Raw genomic sequence first — 22,272 nt, 5'->3', positions numbered from 1 at the left:
TCCCTAGAGCAACAGATGATGAGGGGTGACCTTGTAGACTTCCTTTTGACCCTCACATCAGTGGTAACCCTTTAATATTCAGAGTGTATGTAGACTGAGAAGTTGCCCTGAAGTTCTTGAGCATCTTGTCAGACAGCATTAAACCTGCGAGATTCAGCACTTTGTGTAGCTTTTGTTGCTAGGTCTGTGTGCAGTGAAGGAGAATGGACGTGTGAAATACAACTCCCAGCCCAGAATGGCAGTGCTCCCTTCTAAAGCTGATGCGTAGAATGAACCTTTTTCCTGCAGAAAAGTGTGGAATCATCACTGATCAGTACTCTGACTTTCACTTACAATATCCATGTAAGTGTAAAATGGTGTGTATAGGCTGGCCCATAGAAGTTAAGCCAATCAGCCCATCAAGCCTGCTCCATTATTTAATGAGATTGTAGCTGATTTGATAATCCTGAACTCCATTTTCCTGCCTTATCCCCATAGCCATTAATTCCTTTCCTTGAAGGTACTGAATAAAACAGCCTTTATAACCCTCAGATGTAAAAGATTCCACAAATTCACTACCCTCTAAGAAAAGTAATTCCTCCACATCTTCACCTCAAAAGAGCAACCCCTTACTCTAGATTATTTCTCTATTCCTAGACTCTCCCACAACAAACAACTTCTCCACATACCCTAAAAATCATCCTAAGAATTGTATCTGTTTCAATAAACTCTCATTTATCTAACATGCAATGAGTTCAAATCCAAACAACTGAACTTCTACTCATAAGAAAATCCATCTATATCTGAGATCAACCTAGTTAACTTACTCTGGATTGCCTCCAAAGCAGTACATTATTGCTTAGATAAGGTGACCAAAACAGTTCACAGTATTTGAGATTTGGTCTGACTCTTGCCTCATATAGTTTGAGCAAAGCCGATCAATTTTTATCACAAAGAATACTTGAGAAACTCAGCAGATCTAACAGCATCTGTCTCTAGCAAAATAGAATTAACCTTTTCAGTCTGGTATGATTCTTGTTCAGATTTGTTTTAAAGAAAAGTCATACCAGACTTGAAATATTAACTCTGTTTTTCTCTCTACAAATGCTGCCGAACCTACTGTATTCTTCAGTATTCTCTGTGCTTGTTTCAGATTTCTATTTTGCCTTTATTATTTTTTTTACCCCATTCCCTTTGAAACAAAGGTTAACATTCCATTTGCCTTCCATATTACCTGCTCAACTTGAATGCCTTGCATGCTGTAACTTGAATGATTGTGGACCCAATTCTGATCCCTGTGGTACTCCGCGGGTTACAAGTTGCCAACCTGATATATAGCACCTGACACCTTTATAAGTAGCTTCATTTGTGACACTTTATCAAACACATTATGGTATTCCAGATATATCTACTCATTCCCCCTTGTCTATCCTGCTTGTTAACTCCTCAGAATTATAATAAATCTGTAATGCATGACGTCCCCTTCAAGTATCCATGCTGATTCTGCCTGTTTAGAAGGTGTATTCGTAAATGCTCTGTTATTCCATCCTTTATAATAAATTGTAACACATTCCCAATGACAGGTGTTAAGATAACTGGTCGATAGTTACCTGTTTATCGCTTCCCCTTTTGAGTGAGTGGCTATGATGCTTTAACATCACAAGAATTGGGAAGGTGACGGGGCCAGGCACCTCTGAGAAGACGCTTCATGGGGTTTTCAGTGTGACTTTGTCTGCCTTTGGGTGTCTGCTGCTGCCACCCCTTCTCGCCTTGCCATAGATGCTGGACATACAACTAAACCAATAAAGTACAAGTTTATGCACATAGCTAAATTAATAGTGTGCAAGTCTTTGCACATATCTCTCAGACAGAGTAGTCTAGACCTGGATCTGCACGGGAGTCACCAACTTGTCTATGGAGTCTGCCGGTTGCACATGTGCCAAGCTGGCATGTTACTGACAATGTTGGTACAATTGGACCCAGTCTACCAACTGCTTCTGATAAATTTGCCTGTGCACATATAAATATGTATGCATTTTGATGAAGTCATTAATGTCTGAGGCCATTGGATTATCTGCTGTCTGGAATTGAGCAACTTCCTAGTCTTCAGTATCCTCTGAGCGACAGAGATATGTGGCCTTCTTCAACTAGCTATAAAGATGTCTCTGCAATGTGCTCACTAGATTGTGCTCTTAAGTTGTGTTGTGGGAAAAAACACCAGTCTCAGAGTCAGAGTCAGGGTTCAATGACAGAGTTTATTGTACAAGGAAATACCATACCTCTGGGGAGAGAAAGACACCAACAGCACAGTGGTCAGCTGCAAGTCTTCTGTCTACTCGGAGCACATGTCAAGAAACTTTTATATATCTTGTAATATCTCCACCGCATCTCCTCCACTTCCCGCTCCTCCGCCCTTGAGCCCCGCCCCTCCAACCGCCACCAGGACAGAACCCCACTGGTTCTCACCTACCACCCCACCAACCTCCGTATACAGCGTATCATCCGCCATAATTTCCGCCACCTCCAAACGGACCCCACCACCAGGGATATATTTCCCTCCCCTCCCCTATCAGCGTTCTGAAAAGACCACTCCCTCCATGGGGAGACGGGCCGCCTACTTGCGGAACGCTTCAGGGAACATCTCTGGGACGCCCGGACCAACCAACCCAACCACCTCCCACTCCACCAAGGACATGCAGGTCCTTGGACTCCTCCATCGCCAGAACATAACAACACGACGGTTGGAGGAAGAGCGCCTCATTTTCTGCCTGGGAACCCTCCAACCACAAGGGATGAACTCAGATTTCTCCAGTTTCCTCATTTCCCCTCCCCCCCACCTTGTCTCAGTCGATTCTCTCAAACTCAGCACCACCCTCCTAACCTGCAATCTTCTTCCTGACCTCTCCGCCCCCACCCCACTCCGGCCTATCACCCTCACCTTGACCTCCTTCCACCTATCACATCTCCATCGCCCCTCCCTCAAGTCCCTCCTCCCTACCTTTCATCTTAGCCTGCTGGACACACTTTCCTCATTCCTGATGAAGGGCTTATGCCCGAAACGTCGAATCTCCTGTTCCTTGGATGCTGCCTGACCTGCTGCGCTTTAACCAGCAACACATTTTCAGCTATATCTTGTAATACAATAGGTCAGTGATGAGATTATTGTCTTTATAACATGGTTTGTTTATGGCAATCATTGCAGAATTGTTGATAGTTTCGATACAATCTTTGTCAGTTCCAGCGCAGCCTTTGTTAATTTATGCATGGTCATTGTCAGTTTCAGTGTAGACATTGTCAGTTTCATTGCTGTAGTAACGGGCATTAATCACTCTTCCTGAGAAGGATGCCTACTGCAGCCCTGGCTATTAACATTGCATATTGAGTCTGTATCAAGCTGACAGCATTTCTATAAGAGGTGTTGGCTGGACCCAGACACTTTGGGTGGTGGGGGGGAGGGGGGGCAGTGTTCGTTACACATGTGTATTCTCTTGCCCCACTCGCCTTAAACTCATCAACTGGGTTGCGAGTGCATTGTGTTGACATTCTGGTGGCCCCAGGCAGTGTCTGTATCTGCTCTGCTGTTTCTCTCCATATTGTGATCTGGTGGCCATCTCGTGTGTCAAGTTGGTCACCTGGTGGCTCAGCAGCCATCTTGTGTGTCTGTGTGCCTAGTGTCACCCTGCCCCGTGCCAACTCCCTCTTCAGTTGAAACCTAGGGTGGAAGTAAAGTATTTCTGTTGAAGTTGGATGTATTGATAACTGTCTCCAGCATAGGAATTAATTGTATAAGAAGAATGAAAGTTTAATATGGATTAAAAATGAGGTAGCAATGTATTTAAAGAACAGCAGCTCAGCAAAGTGCAATGAAGCCAGGTATAATGAAGCTTACTGGGTTGCTTGGCCATTGAGGTCTCTTCATCCCCACATTGATCAGTTGTTATTTTCTGTGGCCAAATTGAGTATTTTCTTTTTCCTCAAAAATAGTGAGAAGCCTTATGTCTGTCTCACCACTACCCATTTTTGACGCTGATCAGATTATAAAATATCTATTTGTGACTTCTGCACTGGAGGCTCCTTGTGTTACAAACAGAGTCAGAAATCCTCAAAACCATATATTGAAAAAGATAGGAACATAGAAAATAGGGGGCCGACATTGTAAATATTTCACTGTACTCTTGTATTTCTGTACTTGAATACACATGGCAATAATGGATATTGTATTCTACACTATAGACTATTCAGCCCTTTGAGTCTGTTACCCATTCAGTATGATCATAACTGATCATCTAACTCACTATCTGTTCCCACTTTCTCCCCATACTCTTTGATCTCTTTAGCCCTAAAATTGAATGCCTTCTTGAAACTGTTATGACCTCAACACTTCCTGTGACAGAGAATTCCACTCTCTGAATGAAGAAATTTCACCTCATCTCAGTCATAAATGATTAACCCTACATCCAAAGTGTGACTCTTGGCTCTGGACTCCCCAGTCATTGGAACCATCCTTTCTGCATTTACCTTGACTAGTTCTATGAGAATCCTATACATTTCTCTGAAATTTTACTCCTGTCCCTCCCACCAACAATCTACCATCATTTCGACAGTAATCTGCCTTCTTGTTTTTCCGACCAAAGTAGATAACCTCATATTTATCCATGTTATATTTACTATGCCAAGCATTTACCCACTCATTCAAAATCGAAATTACATTGAAACATCTCTGTATCCTTCTCACAGCTCACTCACAACTCCAGCCTTGTCTTTTCTGCAAAGTTGGAGATATTGCATTTTGGTCACTCATCTAAATCATTACTATATTGTGAATGGCTGGGTTTCAAGCACTGATCTCTGTTGCCCACTAGTCACTGCGTGCCACTTGGAAAAAGAACCATTCGTTTCTACACTTCGTTTCCTGCCTGCCAATCTGTTCTCTATCCAAGTCCGTATATGAACCCCAATGCTTTGCGCTTTCATTTTAAATGCTAACCTCTCTTGTGAGACCTTATCGAAATCTTAATGAAAATCCAAGTAGACCAAATCTGCGGTAGTAGTTTGGCGCACCGACTATAGCCAACTGCCGCCGCGACATTAACCGACTCGACCTGTCCACCCCTCTCACCCACTCCAACCTCTCACTCTCAGAACGTGCAGCCCTCCACTCCCTCCGCTCCAACCTCAACCTCACCATCAAACCGGCAGACAAGGGATGCGCGGTAGTAGTTTGGCGCACCGACCTTTATACTGCTGAGGCCAAACGCCAGCTCGCGGACGCCTCCTCCTATTGCCCCCTTGACCATGACCCCACCTCCCACCACCAAACCATCATCTCCCAGACCATCCATAACCTCATCACCTCAGGGGATCTCCCATCCACCGCCTCCAACCTCATAGTCCCACAACCCCGCACCGCCCGTTTCTACTTCCTGCCCAAAATCCACAAACTTGACTGCCCCGGCCGACCCATTGTCTCAGCCTGCTCCTGCCCCACCGAACTCATCTCCGCGTACCTCGACACGGTCCTGTCCCCTTTAGTCCAAGAACTCCCCACCTACGTTCGGGACACCACCCACGCCCTCCATCTCCTCCATGATTTTCGCTTCCCCGGTCCCCAACGCCTTATCTTCACGATGGACATCCAGTCCCTGTACACCTCCATCCCCCATCACGAAGGACTCAAAGCCCTCCGCTTCTTCCTTTCCCGCCGCAACAACCAGTACCCTTCCACTGACACCCTCCTTCGACTGACTGAACTGGTCCTCACCCTGAATAACTTCTCTTTCCAATCCTCCCACTTCCTCCAAACTGAAGGAGTTGCCATGGGCACCCGCATGGGCCCCAGCTATGCCTGTCTCTTTGTAGGATTTGTGGAACAGTCCATCTTCCGTAACTACACTGGCACCACACCCCACCTTTTCCTCCGCTACATCGATGACTGTATTGGCGCTGCCTCGTGCTCCCACAAGGAGGTTGAACAGTTCATCAACTTTACCAACACCTTCCATCCCGACCTCAAATTCACCTGGACTGTCTCAGACTCCTCCCTCCCCTTCCTAGACCTTTCCATTTCTACCTCGGGCGACCGACTCAACACAGACATCTACACTTGGACTACACCTCCTCCCACCCTGCCCCCTGTAAAAACTCCATCCCATATTCCCAATTCCTTCGCCTCCACCGCATCTGCTCCCAGGAGGACCAGTTCCAATACCGTACAGCCCAGATGGCCTCCTTCTTCAAGGACCGCAGATTCCCCCCAGACGTGATCGACGATGCCCTCCACCACATCTCCTCCACTTCCCGCTCCTCCGCCCTTGAGCCCCGTCCCTCCAATCGCCACCAAGACAGAACCCCACTGGTTCTCACCTACCTCCGTATACAGCGCATCATCCGCCGTCATTTCCGCCAACTCCAAACAGACCCCACCACCAGGGATATATTTCCCTCCCCTCCCCGATCAGCGTTCCGCAAAGACCACTCCCTTCGTGACTCCCTCGTCAGGTCCACACCCCCACCAACCCAACCTCCACTCCCGGCACCTTCCCCTGCAACCGCAGGAAATGCAAAACTTGCGCCCACACCTCCTCCCTCACTTCCCTCCAAGGCCCCAAGGGATCCTTCCATATCCGCCACAAGTTCACCTGCACCTCCACACACATCATCTATTGCATTCGCTGCACCCGATGTGGCCTCCTCTACATTGGGGAGACGGGCCGCCTACTTGCGGAATGCTTCAGAGAACACCTCTGGGACGCCTGGACCAACCAACCCAACTACCCCGTGGCTCAACACTTTAACTCTCCCTCCCACTCCACCGAGGACATGCAGGTCCTTGGACTCCTCCATCGGCAGAACATAACAACATGACGGCTGGAGGAGGAGCGCCTCATCTTCCGCCTGGGAACCCTCCAACCACAAGGAATGAACTCAGATTTCTCCAGTTTCCTCATTTCCCCTCCCCCCACCTTGTCTCAGTCGATTCCCTTGAACTCAGCACCGCCCTTCTAACCTGCAATCTTCTTCCTGACCTCTCCGCCCCCCCACCCCACTCCGGCCTATCACCCTCACCTCGACCTCCTTCCACCTATCACATCTCCATCGCCCCTCCCCCAAGTCCCTCCTCCCTACCTTTTATCTTAGCCTGCCTGGCACCCTCTCCTCGTTCCTGATGAAGGGCTTATGCTCGAAACGTCGAATTTCCTGTTCCTTGGATGCTGCCTAACCTACTGTGCTTTGACCAGCAACACATTTTCAGCTCTGATCTCCAGCATCTGCAGACCTCACTTTTTACTCAAATCTGCTGTCTCCCTTTTATCAACTCTACTAGTTACATCCTCAAAGAAGTTTGGTAGATTTGTCAAGCATGATTTCTATTTCGTAAATTCATGCTGACTCTGTCTGATCCTGACACTCTTTTTCAAGTGTACTGCTAATACATCTTTTATGATGGACTCTGGCATTTTCATCCAGTTGTGGAGAAGATCATCAGTGAAACTGTGTCCCTTTTTACAACACTAAATTTATATTCCAGTAGACACATTAAAAGCTAATGTCTAAAGGTAAAAATGTGAAATAAGTGAAATGATGGGGTGGGAGTGGTTGAGGATTTAGGGTGGGAGTGGATGATGGAATCTGGTGCAGTATGGGTGGAGGTGTATAGTGCATGTGAGTGAAATGGTAGAGTGCCGAATGGTGAGGGTTATGGACCCAGGTAAATAGGTGAGTGCTTAGGGTAAGTTGGAGGAGTTTGGTCAGAGTGAGTCCATCACTGTCAGGTGAGGTGTAGGTGTCAGATCAGGAAAGGATGATGGTATCTGATCTGTCGAGGTGATCAGGTGCAGTGGGCTACGGGGAAAGGTTGCCATGTCTAATCGGGTCTAAAGAATGTCAGGATGCCAAGTCTGATGTGGTGTTAACTCGGGATATTTCAATTGGTGGGCATGATTTGGAGATGCCGATGTTGGACTGGGATGTACAAAGTTAAAAATCACACAACACCTGGTTATAGAGTATACAATTGTAAAACATAGAATTTTTTTTAGATTAGATTACTTACAGTGTGGAAACAGGCCCTTCAGCCCAACAAGTCCACACTGATCCTGTGAAGAGCTACCCACCCAGACCCAGTCCCCTACATTTACCCCTTCACCTAACACTACGGGCAATTTAACATGGCCATATCACCTGACCTGCACATTTTTGGACTGTGGGACGAAACCGGAGCACCCCGAGGAAACCCACACAGACACGGGGAGAACGTGCAAACTCCACACAGACAATTGCCTGAGGTCGGAATTGAACCCGGGTCTCTGGCACTGTGAGGCAGTAGTGCTAACCACTGAGCCACTGTGCCTCCCACAATTTATAGCAAAAGTTTACAATATGATGTAACTGAAATTATACATTGAAAAATACTTTGATTGTTTGTTAAGTCTCTCATCTGTTAGAATGACCATGTTAGTTTCACATCTTTCACATGTAAATCACAAAACCTTTTTAAAAATTTACATTCTCAGGTGAACTTTAACAATTGGTGTCAGCTCAGATAATGTGTTGAAGGTGTTAGCCCCCTGTGTATTTCTGTCTGTACCATAATGTTTAGACTGATTCGAATCTAAAATGAATTAACAGAATCTTGCATGGATTCATGCAGTTTTTGAGCAAAGTACAATGTAACTCTGCAAGTACAGATTCACCCCACAAACATATATGTATGTGTGTGTGTGTGTGTGTGTGTTTAGAAGTTTGTGTCTGCGTGTGTAGGAGTGTCTGTGCAATGGGGTCACCTGTAGTGTGATATGAACCCAGGGTCCCGCTTGAGGCTCCCCCTAGGTTCCAAACAATTGGTGGGATCAGTGTTGAGTCAGGATACAGTTTAATAGTTACCCAGGATTTAGATCTTTAAGTGTTTGATCTTTAACTTTTCCTAGGTACCTATTAAGCTCAAGTGAATAGGAACTCACCAAATTCTAGAACCTTAAGGGTCTTTCTCCCTGGCTTTCAGATTCAGGAACTGTCCATCATAATTTAAAGTTTTCCAGACAGTTCACTTGGAATGAGATGAGTCAGGATTTCCTCACAGTCCCAACACATAATTCTAGTCAACATTGATGTACTATCTCACCCCATCAGAACATCTGGGCCATTATTTCAAGTCAGTGAGCTTTTATCTGAATACGGGCGGCACTTTTTAATTAGATTAGATTACTTACAGTGTGGAAACAGGCCCTTCGGCTCAACAAGTCCACACCGACCCGCCAAAGCGCAACCCACCCATACCCCTACATTTACCCCTTACCTAACACTACGGGCAATTTTACATGGCCAATTCACCTGACCCGCACATCTTTGGACTGTGGGAGGAAACCTGAGCACCCGGAGGAAACCCACGTAGACACGGGGAGAACGTGCAAACTCCACACAGTCAGTCGCCTGAGTCGGGAATTGAACCCGGGTCTCAGGCGCTGTGAGGCAGCAGTCCTAACCACTGTGCCACCGTGCCGCCCAAACTTTGTGTTTTCACTTTTTTGATCAAATATATATTGAAGGTAACAGGGAATTGGAAATGATCACAATGTAGGGATCTAATCAAAGACTCAAATAATTATGAAGAGGGTGAGAACCTTGCATTTTATAGTTATTTCTGAAACAGGAGATCCAATTATGAAATCACTCCAGTGTATTTGCTACTTATATTTGATTTATATTGTTTCTACTTCAAACTTACTCTGTTTGATGAGTGTTTTTATTTCAACACCACAAAAATCACACTCAGCTTCTGATTATTGATGTTCACTCAAGGCAATTAATAATTATGAATGATTACTGCTGGTTCAGTGAAAAAGAATATTAGAAAACAAAATTGCTTGTTAAATAATGTACATTTCTTAATATTGTATGATTTATTGCATTTTTAAAATTTCTAATCTTTAGTTACCACATCTATTGATACATTTATTCAGTATTTTTTTAGATGGAGGCAGCCATTTTTAGAAGACATCTTTTAAAGTGAGATTTAAAAGACTATTTTGTTGAAAATCAGTATTTAGATATTGACTACTAGATACTGACTATTTTGAAAAATGCCAAAGCTCGGACTATTACATCTTCCTGATGGAACAAACTTCCAAAAAAGCAGTTAATTTTTATGTCATAAGATAGTGCAGCAAAGGTTAGCAACATAAGTTTAAACTAAATGAAATATATTTGTAAACTAAAACTGAGATATTTTAGGAGGTAACTTAATATACCAGTTGTATTCATAGAGAAAATGCTACGTAAACATATTACTCTTTATCTCTATTTGCTGATCATTTATTTGCTTTGTTTTACTCTACACTGAGAACTAATGTTATCTGTTGTCTGATAGAATTTGAACTTATGTTTCAGTTGCATATAAGGAGGCAATATGCCAGCGCAATTATGTTATTACTTTAGTGCCACACTAAAATTGTTTTGATGCATATCTTTAATTGATGATCTGACAATTTATGATTTACTATCTGTAATTGATAACATGGAGTTTAACATTGCTAAAAGGAGACACAAAGTGGAAGCTTTTCAAGGTGGCAGTCATCAGGATTGGAACTTGAAATGAAACTTTGAAAGAAAACAACAGGTTATATATACACCAAGGAAAAGGGTGCTCAATGTTTGCACCATGATTGGCATGGAGATACAGTAGGAACTGTAATCTGTTGATCATGTTTAGCTGAATAAATATAGACCAGGAAAAATTGTTGCCTCAGTTACCATTTCCATTTTAAAAAAGGTGAAATCTATAGACATATTTCTTTTGTCTACAAAGAGTAGTGTGCACACAGGAATGAATCACATTGCAAGACCTACTGCTAAATTAGTTTCTGGTGTAATTCTGAGCACAATCAGGATTATCTAGTAAATGCTGTTCAATAACAGGATCACATCTGCTGGTTGAGTCTGGCTGGCATGCTGCAGAAGGTCAAGGGATGTGTCGTTCAGTTGGCTAGTCATTGGGATTATAAAATTAATATCACACCAATACTGAAACGTATGCATCACATTAGCCATTTGTAAAGCAGGCACAATATCCCTTTGGCTTGAGATCAAAAGCTCATTAATGGAGAATAGCACTCATGTTTTATGTAAAGTAGTAGTTTGGGATAACTAGTTGTTTATCTGTTTATCAAACCTTGGAAATAGCTTCCTTTTGCAGGATAATATGTAATAGACTGGAATCCTTTCAGGCCTGAAAGTGGCCAGCTGAAGTTATTCTTATGAGTTTATGTTATACATAGTGAGTGATGATTTGATCAAGGTAGGCATTATCAGGCAGGATATTTTTGATATGCCTGATCTCAGCATCAAACGTACGAAACAAGCAGATTGCTAGGGTTCGATTCATGAGGTCGCTGGTAAGATTAATCTTTCCTCAAATACATCGAGGAAAGGGAACTCATTTCAGTGGTAAATTTGAGTGCAGGATGGGGTTTATTAAGCTATGTAAAGCTATCGATTCACATGATGCAAATATGTCAGTTGTGTATTGGAATTATGCCAAGGAGATTAGTGCATATTCCACCAAAAAACAAGTGAACAAGAGCTGGGAGATCCTATGGCAACACCATGGAGTTGGGTGTACTTGCTGTCATCAGAACTGAACATAAAGGAACTGAACTGAGCTGTATGATTTGCTAAGTTTGTGAGTTTCATATAAACATATTCATACACATTTAGTTTACACTTAGTAACCCATTACAATTGTCATTGGCTTCCTTGAGCAGTACATTGGTGGATAGGCTAGCAATATCAAAAGAACACATGGGCATACTACTGTTCTCAATATGTAGGTCTTCCTTAGCCTTCCCAAAACTGAAGGATTCCTTCACAGTGTATATGGAAAACTTGGTTAAACCTAGTTGCTGCAATCTGCATACTGTGTGGCCTATACATGTCATGCAAAATCATTTAGATGTTAGTAAGATGTAAAGTGACATTATTTTTGTAATGCCTTGGGAAATCCATGCTTGTGGATCCAGTGAGCCATGAGGATGAATATTTTCAATATAGGATAGGGCACTACCCTAATGCAAGTCCAATAGGTATCTCAGCGAATTTTCCTCAGGTATGACTGCAGTCACATGTATGCTAATATTTTGTAGACCATTCTACTTTTGTGAAAATTGGGAAGACAAGTCAGCAGATTTCCAATATGTCTCAACTTCTCCTTTTCCATTATGAGCTCACATAGTTATGTAGAACTTTGCTAACTTGGCGGAAAAACAGTTTTTAATGAGTGAGAATGCCCTGATTATGTCCAGGAATGCTACTAATAGAGGTCTTTATGTAAGCATTAACATTGTTTTCATTAAACAAATGAGATTATCAAAGTACTACTAGAGGAGAAACATTACTAATGAATTTTATGTTAATTAGTGCTTGTCAAGATTTAAAAGAATAATCGTCATAGGGGACTGTTGTCAGGGGCACAGACAGGAGATTCTGTGGCAGTGAGCATGAATCTAGGATAAAATGTTGCTTTCCTGGTGCTAGGATTAAGTACGTTTCAAAATGTTTGAAGCATAGTTTCAAAGGGAAAAGTGAGAAGCTGTAAGTTGTTGTATACACTCATAGGAATGCATTATTAGGGAAAGGGTTAATGCTTTGCAGAATGAATATAAGAGGTTAGGTAGAAGGTTAAAAAACAGAACCTCAAAAGTAGTCATATCTGGTTTTACTCTCTGTGCCAAGTTCTAAGAGGGAAGGAATAAAATGATAGGACAGATAAATGAATAGCTGAATAGGTGGTGCAATGTGCAGGGATTCAGATTCTTGGATCATTGGGACATCTTCTTGGGTAGAAAAGACCTGTTCAAAAGGGATGGGTTTCACCTGAACTACAAAGGGACCAATATCCTGGTGAGGAGATTTGCTAATTCTATTTCGGGAGCTTTTAAACTTAAAGAATGGGGTGGGTGGTTCTTAATTAGCAGTGAAAATAGAAAGACAGATGATGATAGTTCTGATTCAGAAAAGAGCAAGTTAATCAGAAAAGACGGCAAGAGCAAGTAAGAGAACAAGGTAACTATGAAGAATATGAGCAGACTGTTCAATTTAAACTGAATAGCTGAATGAAAGGCAAGTATGAATATGGTCAGTGCCCACAAACTGGAGATTAGAAGCTGTGTGTATTCCCAGAGTAAGATATCAAAGGGGGGGGCCTTTGATACCCCCCCCCCCCTTCCCCCACCCACCCCCCGGTCATTACAACTTTTTCCTGAGCAAAATTAAAAAAGAAATTTCTGGAAATACTCAGTGGGTTGTGGGAGAAGGTGACGGAAATAATTTTAGGTTTGTTGATATTCATCAGAAAGAACGAGGGAAAGTTAAAAATGTGATAAGATTTGAGCACAGGGTGGGTGGGTCAAGGACAGAAGGAATGTCTGTGACAGAGTGAAAGATTACAGAGGTTGAAGGGAGTGGTAATGGGTCTATAAAAGATGAAAGAAATACCTAGAACAGGCGTGCTTCTCTGAAAGCAAAATAAAGAGAAAAACATGCAAAGGAAACAAAATGGGAGCAGACATTGTGTTCTGAAATTGTACTTGGTGTTGAGTCAGGGAGGCTGCATGATATTTAATTAAAAGATGAGGTACTGTTCATCAGGTTTATATTAAGCTTCATTGGTACAGTCAGGTTGAAGACAGCAATGTCAGTGTGAGAGCAAGGTGGAGAATTAAAATGACAGGCCTGTCATTTTACACTTAGAGCCATGATCATGGACTGAGTAGAGGTTACCAGATCTGCATTTGATTCCCCCCCACCAGTGTAAAGAAGACCATATTATGAGAAACAAATTATTGAAATAAATACATGTAAATTATTGCTTTGCCTGGAAGGAGTGTTTGGGTCCTTGGAAAGTGAGGAGAGAAGAGATAGTATACATGACCCACCACAGGGAAAATGACATGGGATGGAGACTGCATTTTGAGGTAACTGAAGAAGAATTTTCCTCATTTCCTTTTGAATATTGAATGATAACTGATAAAACAAACCATAGAAACAGTTCCATCTTGTCGTTAAATAGTAAAAATAGTAAAAAAAAATCAAAATACAAAATGCAAACTTTTAATTAGTTATGGACAGCTTCAAGGACATGATATGTGGCCTGCATTTTCAGTGGACTTGCTGTTTCATCCCCAGTTTCAATATGTTACAAGCTATCAAGTTAGTAATTGAAACCAACCTACCAAATGAGCGACTTAATATTATCCCAAATCGGTTTTAATGGAAAGTAAATCACTCCAGAGTGTTGAACATAATCATAATAGTTTCTGGACAAACAAGATGTTAACATCTTTCCATAGTGTTTGAATGTCACCCAAGGCCATATTATAATAGTATGTGTATTATAATGCAGGAATGTTAAAATTCTTTGAAATATTATTTTCTATGTTGAAAGCATAAATCTTAATAACTAGTGTCCTAATTCATGTGAAGCCAATCTTTAAAGAGTAGTTAATTGCGAATGCAGACCAGTAGTATAAGTTGGATAGTTAGATTTGAGTATTCAGCTCCAAAACATGCAAAACAGAACTTACACTAACAATGAGAAACATTAAAATACCTCATCTGAGAGTATATTACTGGGACTATATTTAACAATTAATCTTACTCTTTAATTATTATCTCCTATAATTATGAAGTGTTGTTGTTCATTGTACAGTTCCTTCTTCAATTGCTTTTCATTTATTAGTAGTGATTCTTCTGTATTGAAAGAGATTTTCTTTGCTGTACACATGAGTAACCTTCATGGCAAGTGTGAAATTATTGCAATTGCACTGGGTCTCACTTAATGTGTCTTCTATAATACAGATGATTCACCGGGAGGCAGAAGTGAAGAACAAAGTGATTTCTGTCGCACTGACAGATTCTGTCCATAATGTATGGCACCAAGAAGCTGGAAAATCTGTACTGGACTGGATGCAGGAGGTAAGATCCATGCAGTTAAGACTGGACCAATTTCACAAGCAAAATTGGTTGATCCAGGAATAATTGGAAATGTGAACTTAAGAGATATTATAAACATACTGAAGGTCAAGAAATACCCGACTACAGTAGTTAAGTTTCAATATCAAATATCTCAGAAGTTGTAATGTAGTATTGTTCACTCCCACTTTATGTGATGATTATTTTTGGACAGCTTCAAGCACATGATAAATGGTCTGCATTCGCAGTGAACATGTGGCTCCATCCCCAATTTAGTTATGTTACAAGTTACTGTCAGCAATCAAGGTGAGTAAGTGGAGCTGAAGTGCAGATCAAGGATGATCTTTAGTGAAACTATATAATTGGACAGCCAATAATAATCAATTTGTGCCTTGAAACTACAGATATTCGCACTTAAAAAAATTTCAGACAGCCTTCGATACACCGAGTCTTTTTGTAAAACAAAGGACTCATAGGTAGTGGGAGCCAGCAACAGCTGAGAAGAATGGAATTTGTCGACCAGGAAGTTCTTTACGCATAACAGAGAAGCCACCACCGTCCAACCTTTACTACTCACTCCTCACTCCTTTCTCACATTGTCCAACTGCTGATACAGAAGATGTAAAAACATAGTCTGCAGAAGAGAGGGCAGAAGCATCAGAAACTGGATTCAAGATTGCCAAGATTCAGGCAAGGGTGTGAAACTGGGGAAGGATTTTGAAATTGGAGGACTGGCTCTGTAAAGAGAGGTATCAACATTTGAGGTAGTGAGGTGGTTCTGTGAATTTTGGGGGTCTCAAGTGGAGGTCTGAAATGAGTAGGTCTCAGCTTTTAATGGGAATCACCGAAATCAGGGAAAGAAAAAAGCTGTGTGATTATCCAGCTACTGTAAGGGCCTGCACATGCCAGTCGATACATTGATGCATTTACTTCCAGTTTTTCCAGCTGCTGCTATACACAGATATCAGAGGTCCATACAGCAGCTGGAGAAACTAGAGAGAATGTAGCTTTGGAGATATGGAAAATGGGGAGTGAAGTCTCAGAGAACAAAGGAAGAAGGGAGCACATGGAAGAGAATGAGTCTGGTGTTTGAGAGATTTGGTCTCATGTCCTGGTGATGTTTGCTGGGGGAGCAAGGAGGTGAGAATAGGCATCATTTGCAGAGCCAAAGGAGCACAATGATGTTGGTCTGATTTTAATAATTGCAGCAGGGGTCTTGTCCATTAGTTGGAAAATCAATGGAAGCCTTGTGTCACTTGTTGTGTTAAGACCTGGGCACCTACTTAGATAGCATTGAGACTCACACTCATTTAAGCCCCTAACAGTATGGCCAACAATCCTGGAGACCTTACAGCCAACCAAAGATGTATTGCTCGTGCTACACTCAGATGTGTAAGAGAAATTGGCAATGGATCCCTAAATAGAGGTGAGTGTGGAAGTCATGGGGGTCACAGGAAGGGAGTTATTGCAAAGGATTGTCAGAGCAGGGTGCTGGCCTTCACTGGGCTACAACTTCCTGACTCACAGAGTGCCTGTTATTGAAGGGCCACACGATAGTCCATTGGCAAATTCCATGCCTGCCCCTGGTTAAATACCAGCAGCATGAGTTTGAGGTATTTAACTGGTTGCTTAAGAACCTCAACTGCCTCCAGGCTGATTAGCTGCCCTCCATCCTCGTGCCACCCTGAACATGATTGACGAGAGTCTGTGAGGTGATATGATTCTCACTCCTCAGCCTCCCACTGGATCCAATAACTCACCTCTGCCTCTGTACTCGTTTCACAGGAGGTGACATTAAAGTTCACCTACAGAGACAAAGAAGCACTAAGTACCTTTATTAAACTCCCAAGTTAGGACTGCAAAGTCTAGAAAATTCCTAACTCCATAAACCCATCTTAGGAGAAAGTGTCCTAACTGTCTGAATTTTCATTTTGACTCTTGTGGATGCTCATAGTAGTCAGGATTTGTCAGGTGCTGAGATGGGCTGTTTAAAAGGCCGGCCGTGGCATATAATAAAATCAGCAAAGTAAACAACAACCCATTAAACTTTACCCCTCCCACACCCTCATTACCCACACACTGTCCATGTTCCATCCATGACAACTCATGCCACTTCGCATTCCCACAAATTGCATACCCCTCCCCTCTCCCCCCCCCCGCCCCCCCCCCCTTGGTTCCATTCCAAATCTGGCAAATAGTAGGGGCCAGGTTAGAATCATAGAGTCATCAAATCATGAGGTTGGTAGGCAGCATTTTGCGAATCAGGCCTCCAGTAACATTTTGGCTAAGATGTGGAATATTTTGCAAAATTTCAGACCTAAGAAAGAAACCAGAGAGCTAATAAAGTATAAGAATGGAGAAAAGGAGAAGAGGGGACTAATCGACGATAGGATCCTTCACCACACATAGCTATTCATATATGGCGTAATATTTAAGGAACAGGTTAAACTCTGAAAAAAAATTAATAATTTCAGGAGGGAAAATAACATTTTGGGGCTGAAGCCCTCCTCTTGTCGAACTGCAGCACGTATTGTAATTTCTCCATTTCCTCTCTTTCCCACAACATGGATGGTCTCCCAATTCTTAAAACTTCTGGCACAATACCTGCAAGGGACTCAACATCTAGAGACTTTAGTGCCTAATAATTTGCTGTATATACAAACTCACTTCTGAAGGTATGAACACCTATGAGTGAAGAACACCAGATCCAAATCCCTTAGATGTCCCTACATTAGAGGTTTCACTATAAATAAATGGTGGACAGGATAAAGAAATTGAATTCTTCTGTTTCTAATGGTTAACTTTCAGCTAGTTGTTATAAACTAATTCATGGCTGTGCTGAGAAAGCATCCAAAATAAATGATAAACCAATTGTGTTCATTCACTAATTTTGCCATATTACTTTATAGCATACTAGAATTCCAGGACTGCAAATCAAGCATTGATGGTAGCAATAAAAATAGAAAATGCTGGAAATGCTAAGCAAGTAGAGTTAACATTTCTTTGGCTAAATCCAAGTTGTGTTGAGTTTTTGGAGGGATTTCCACCATGAGGCCTAGCGGGTTTTCTCCCCAAACTCCCCTCATTAACTACATACCCCAACCCTATGGTGCCCTATCATATTCAATTCTAGCCCTATCTTACCACATGCCATTCCCAATGCAACTTACCACTGAGTGGATATCTGCTGAAAGACTGGCATCCCTTGCACCCATGCCATCTTCTAAAGGCCATTGTGCGCATGGATGAGCATTGGTATTCCAAAGCTGCTCTGCTCAATCCAGCACATGTGCTGAAGATGTCAGAGGATGACTGTACAGCACTGCGATTCTCTGACATGGTGCTGGAGATCCAGATGGACAGGATGATGTGAAGGACAGGGGTAATGTTCCTCACCAAGCCTGCAGATTCTGGCATCCTCGTCCTAAACAGGGAAGAGAGAGCCTGTACAGTGGAAGCATATCTGATATTTGGCTGCTCACCCCATCAAAGACAGATCCTTGTCCTCAGAGAGAACTGGAACCATATCCTATGAGGATTCTGTAACATCCATATCCTGCCACACAAGACACAAGCACTCTGAGCCAAGAAAACAATGCTGGAGAAACTCAGCAGGTCTGGCAGCATATGTGAAGAGCAACAACGTTTGTCGACAAGGGGTGCATATGATTGGTGCCCATGGATCATGCCCTGGGATGCTGTTTGGTCGTACACATCATGGAGGTCTCTTAGAGCCAACAGCAGGCTAGGTTCGTCATGTACCTACTCTGATTTGTAAGTTGCGTTTTGTTGACACCTAGCATGTTTGACGTGTTTGGCAGTATAGAAAGCAATACAGAGTGTCCCTAATTTATAAATGTCTGACTTATGAATGCTCATACTTAGGAACATGATTTCATGCTGGGTGTAATTTTAAAAAGCAGGCATATGAACACTTCCTGTTCTTACAAATGGCTATTTTATATAGTTATATAATCGACTTTTGAATGGACTCACAGATGCAACCCAGGGAATGCCTGTCTAATACAGTGAGTTAGGTCATTAACAAAACATTTAACAAATTCTCCTTTAGTTGGCAACTTGCAACTCAGTAGTGAGGAACTCACTATGCTGCTTGTGAAAAGCATAAAGGGTGGAGTGACATGCTCCCAAAATCGAGATAGGCCTTGCTGGATTTCTCAACCAGTTTTGCAATGAATCGTGCCATAGTCCATGTGACTGTGTCCCTTATAAGATTCCAACCAACGTTTTGCATCCGTGACCTTATATCAAAATTGAGTAATGTTGGAAATACAAATGTTTTGAACAACTGAAAGAGAATAGTGTATGAAAGAAGATCGAAAGGGAAAATCTGTAATAGTATTGAATGCAAAAGAGATTAAATAACAAAAAGTCTCTTGGTGCAAGACCAAATGAAGTGGTACTTGAACATAAGTAACAAGAAATCTAGAGTCCATGCGCCCGACAGTTTACTGGATTACTGTTGCCCAAAAGCAAAGGAATTGAAATTTAGAGAGAAACCAGAGCAGTAAATTTTACACTATATTCAAATTCCCCTTAAACTGAAAGAAGTAGAAATGAAACAAGTTTTGACTTTTAAACAGAAAAGGTTTTCTGTACATGTGACACTAGATCCCTAGCAATGTAGTTGAACCTTAGCTTCTGTCTGAAATCGCCCAGCAAGCTCTTAGTTTAATAGCTATCAAGGATGAGCAATAAATGCTGGCCTTGCCAGCAATTCCATATAACCCATAAAAGAATAAAGAAAAATTTGAACTCCATACACAATGGCCCATATCTTCCTATCAGTATTAAAAGAAAATGAACTGAGATGCTGGAAACCGGAAACAAAAACAAAATTGCTGGAGAAATTCAGCAGGTCTGGTTGTACCTTTAGAGAGAAAGCTGAGTTATCAGTTTGGCTCCAGTGTTCTGAGGAAGGGTTCGTGGACCCGAATGTTAACTCTGTTTTTTATCCACCGATGCCGACAGAACTACTGATTTTTTTCCACTGATTGATTTTTTTTTTCATTGTTAGTTGCATGCATTGCGTTGCTGCTGACAAAGATTACTGTGTCCCATACAGATTTCATTATGTTAGCTGAGATTTCTGATCCTGGTTGCAATGGCAATGGATCAATTCAGCCAACCCCATAGAATATCTAAAGTATACCAGGGAATGGTCAATGAGAAAGCATGCCACTTTTTCCTGACATTAGCTATCTTATTCAGATAAGTTTTAATGGTCTCAAATCTGTTTGGTGAGTGGCTATGTGGGCAAAGATAAAAAAAGGTGGTCCTTTATGGGTTTGTGAAAGTAGTTAGGTTGGTTGGAAGTCATGTTAGATTGGATAGGTAAACAAGTCCATGAACTCTGTCCTCCTTTGTCTTTTCGCCAATTGGCAGTCTGGGTCTTGTTTGATGTATTTGCTTGCACACAAGACTGCTGTAAACACTTGCTTTGGTCCAATGTTTTGTTTCTTTACTTCAACTATTATCACTGCCTTTGCCTTTTATTCCATGGCATCTTTGACATTTAATTTCTCTGACCTTTTAACTATCCTGTACCTTACCCTTTATTCTAACTTCTCTTTTTTTTCAAAATGATAATTAATGTCATATTTCTCCCTCACTTCAGTTCCAAAGAAGAATCATCTTGGATTTGACATGCTAACTCTGTTTCTATCTCCCCAGTTGCTGACAAACCTGTTAGGTTTTGCCAGCACTTTCTATTATATTTTAGATTTATAACATCTCCTTTTGCTCTTTTTTGCAATATTTTGCTTTTACTTTAATATCACTGAGGCTTAAGCTCAGATCTTTCTAGACAGATGGAATAAAACTTTATTCTCTGTAATGATTTTTAAGGAAATTATATGTGAGCAATTTTACTTCAGTTCCCAGTGAATTATAAAATCACTGTAGTCCCAGAGACACAATTTGGTTTAACCTCTAGTGAGGGGAGAGTTTGAGAAGAAGACTCTTTCATGGTAACCTCCGCCAGTGCAGGAATTGAACCAGTGCATTGGTATCTCTCTGCATTGCAAACTAGCCAAACAGCCAACTAAACTAACTAACCACTTTAGCCATTTACAGTGTAAAACAGCCCTTGTCACTTACAACTGCCACTAAATGTATACACAGAATATTCCATTTCATTCAAGTTTTGAAAAGCCCTAAATTTTATGAACTCCACAAGAGATTTTACTAACACCATTAAATCCAGAAATTACAGTTGACAATATAATTATTTTTATCATCCAGCTCTCACTATTTAAATGTGTTAAAGGTGGGCAAATACTTTAAAATGTAATAATATTAAATTATCTTAAATTATTTAATATTTGCATAATAAAATTAAATTACTGACTGCTATTATGTTCATGCATTAGGTGCTGTTCTTTATTTGAATTCATAAATTTTAATGATGTCATGACAAAAATATATTCCAATTTGGAGGATGTTATTGATATGTTCCTTCTGAAGAAATTCACCATCTCAAAATAATTTCAGCATTGTTTTGGTTGTCCAACAATAACAAATTACATTTATAAAGCATCTTTAGAAAGATTTGCCTGGATTAACTTTGCAACTGACACTTGCTACCAAACGTATTCATGTTAATGTGATTAACCTTTTTTGCAGAACTTTGTTTATCAGCTCCATCTGAGGTGTCCAATTCTATGCCCTCCCAAAAGCCACCATAACCATCCTATTTAGTATTATAATTCAAGAGACATTGAATTATAAACCATTGTTACATTGTAAATATCCGAAGCAGACTTGAGACTTACCAACAGTCTTTTAACTGTTAATATACTGTTGCTTTGATTTTTCTATTGTATGCATGTGTGTTATGGTAATAATAACATCACTGCCTGTGGTGCCATGTCTGTTCACGCAGATGAGCACCCATCTGCCTACAAATGAGTTTATACCTCCAGATGTTCATTCATTTCTATTTTTAAGCCAGTTCACAAACACAGTTTCTGAGACATTATTATTCTGGGTCAAGCCCGATTATTTAAAGCACCTGTTGTGGTTTGTTTTACATAAGAAACAAAAGAAATGAACATTAAAGATGATAACAAAAGCTTTTTTTTTCTAAGATCAAAATATTCTGTTACAAGAAAGGAACAATGTATGGTTATGCTTGTTTAAAGCATTCTGTATCAATCCTAAATAATGTTAAACAGTTGAATCACATTGTTTTCATCTTTGCATTTGAAATTTGGCATTGGATGTCTTAATGCATTTAAATTTTGAAATTTACCTTATGCACTACCTTCCATAAAAACTGATTGGAAAAATTTATGATGGACTTTCTCT

At 41.3% G+C, this 22,272-nt stretch overlaps 1 protein-coding gene across 3 annotated transcripts in view; it reads left to right on the top strand.

Annotated features, from left to right (window-relative positions):
* arb2a (ARB2 cotranscriptional regulator A) overlaps positions 1–22,272 on the top strand; it is a 535,689-nt gene that overhangs the window by 325,202 nt on the left and 188,215 nt on the right. For all 3 annotated transcript variants that reach the window (XM_060844193.1, XM_060844184.1, XM_060844202.1), the window contains exon 9: positions 14,830–14,946. In XM_060844193.1, coding sequence (XP_060700176.1) covers positions 14,830–14,946 — 117 coding nt within the window. The remainder of the gene's footprint in view (positions 1–14,829; positions 14,947–22,272) is intronic.

Source organism: Hemiscyllium ocellatum, chromosome 2 (genome assembly GCF_020745735.1).
Source record: "Hemiscyllium ocellatum isolate sHemOce1 chromosome 2, sHemOce1.pat.X.cur, whole genome shotgun sequence".
NCBI lineage: Eukaryota > Metazoa > Chordata > Chondrichthyes > Orectolobiformes > Hemiscylliidae > Hemiscyllium > Hemiscyllium ocellatum.
This window is presented reverse-complemented; position numbering and strand designations above follow the sequence as displayed.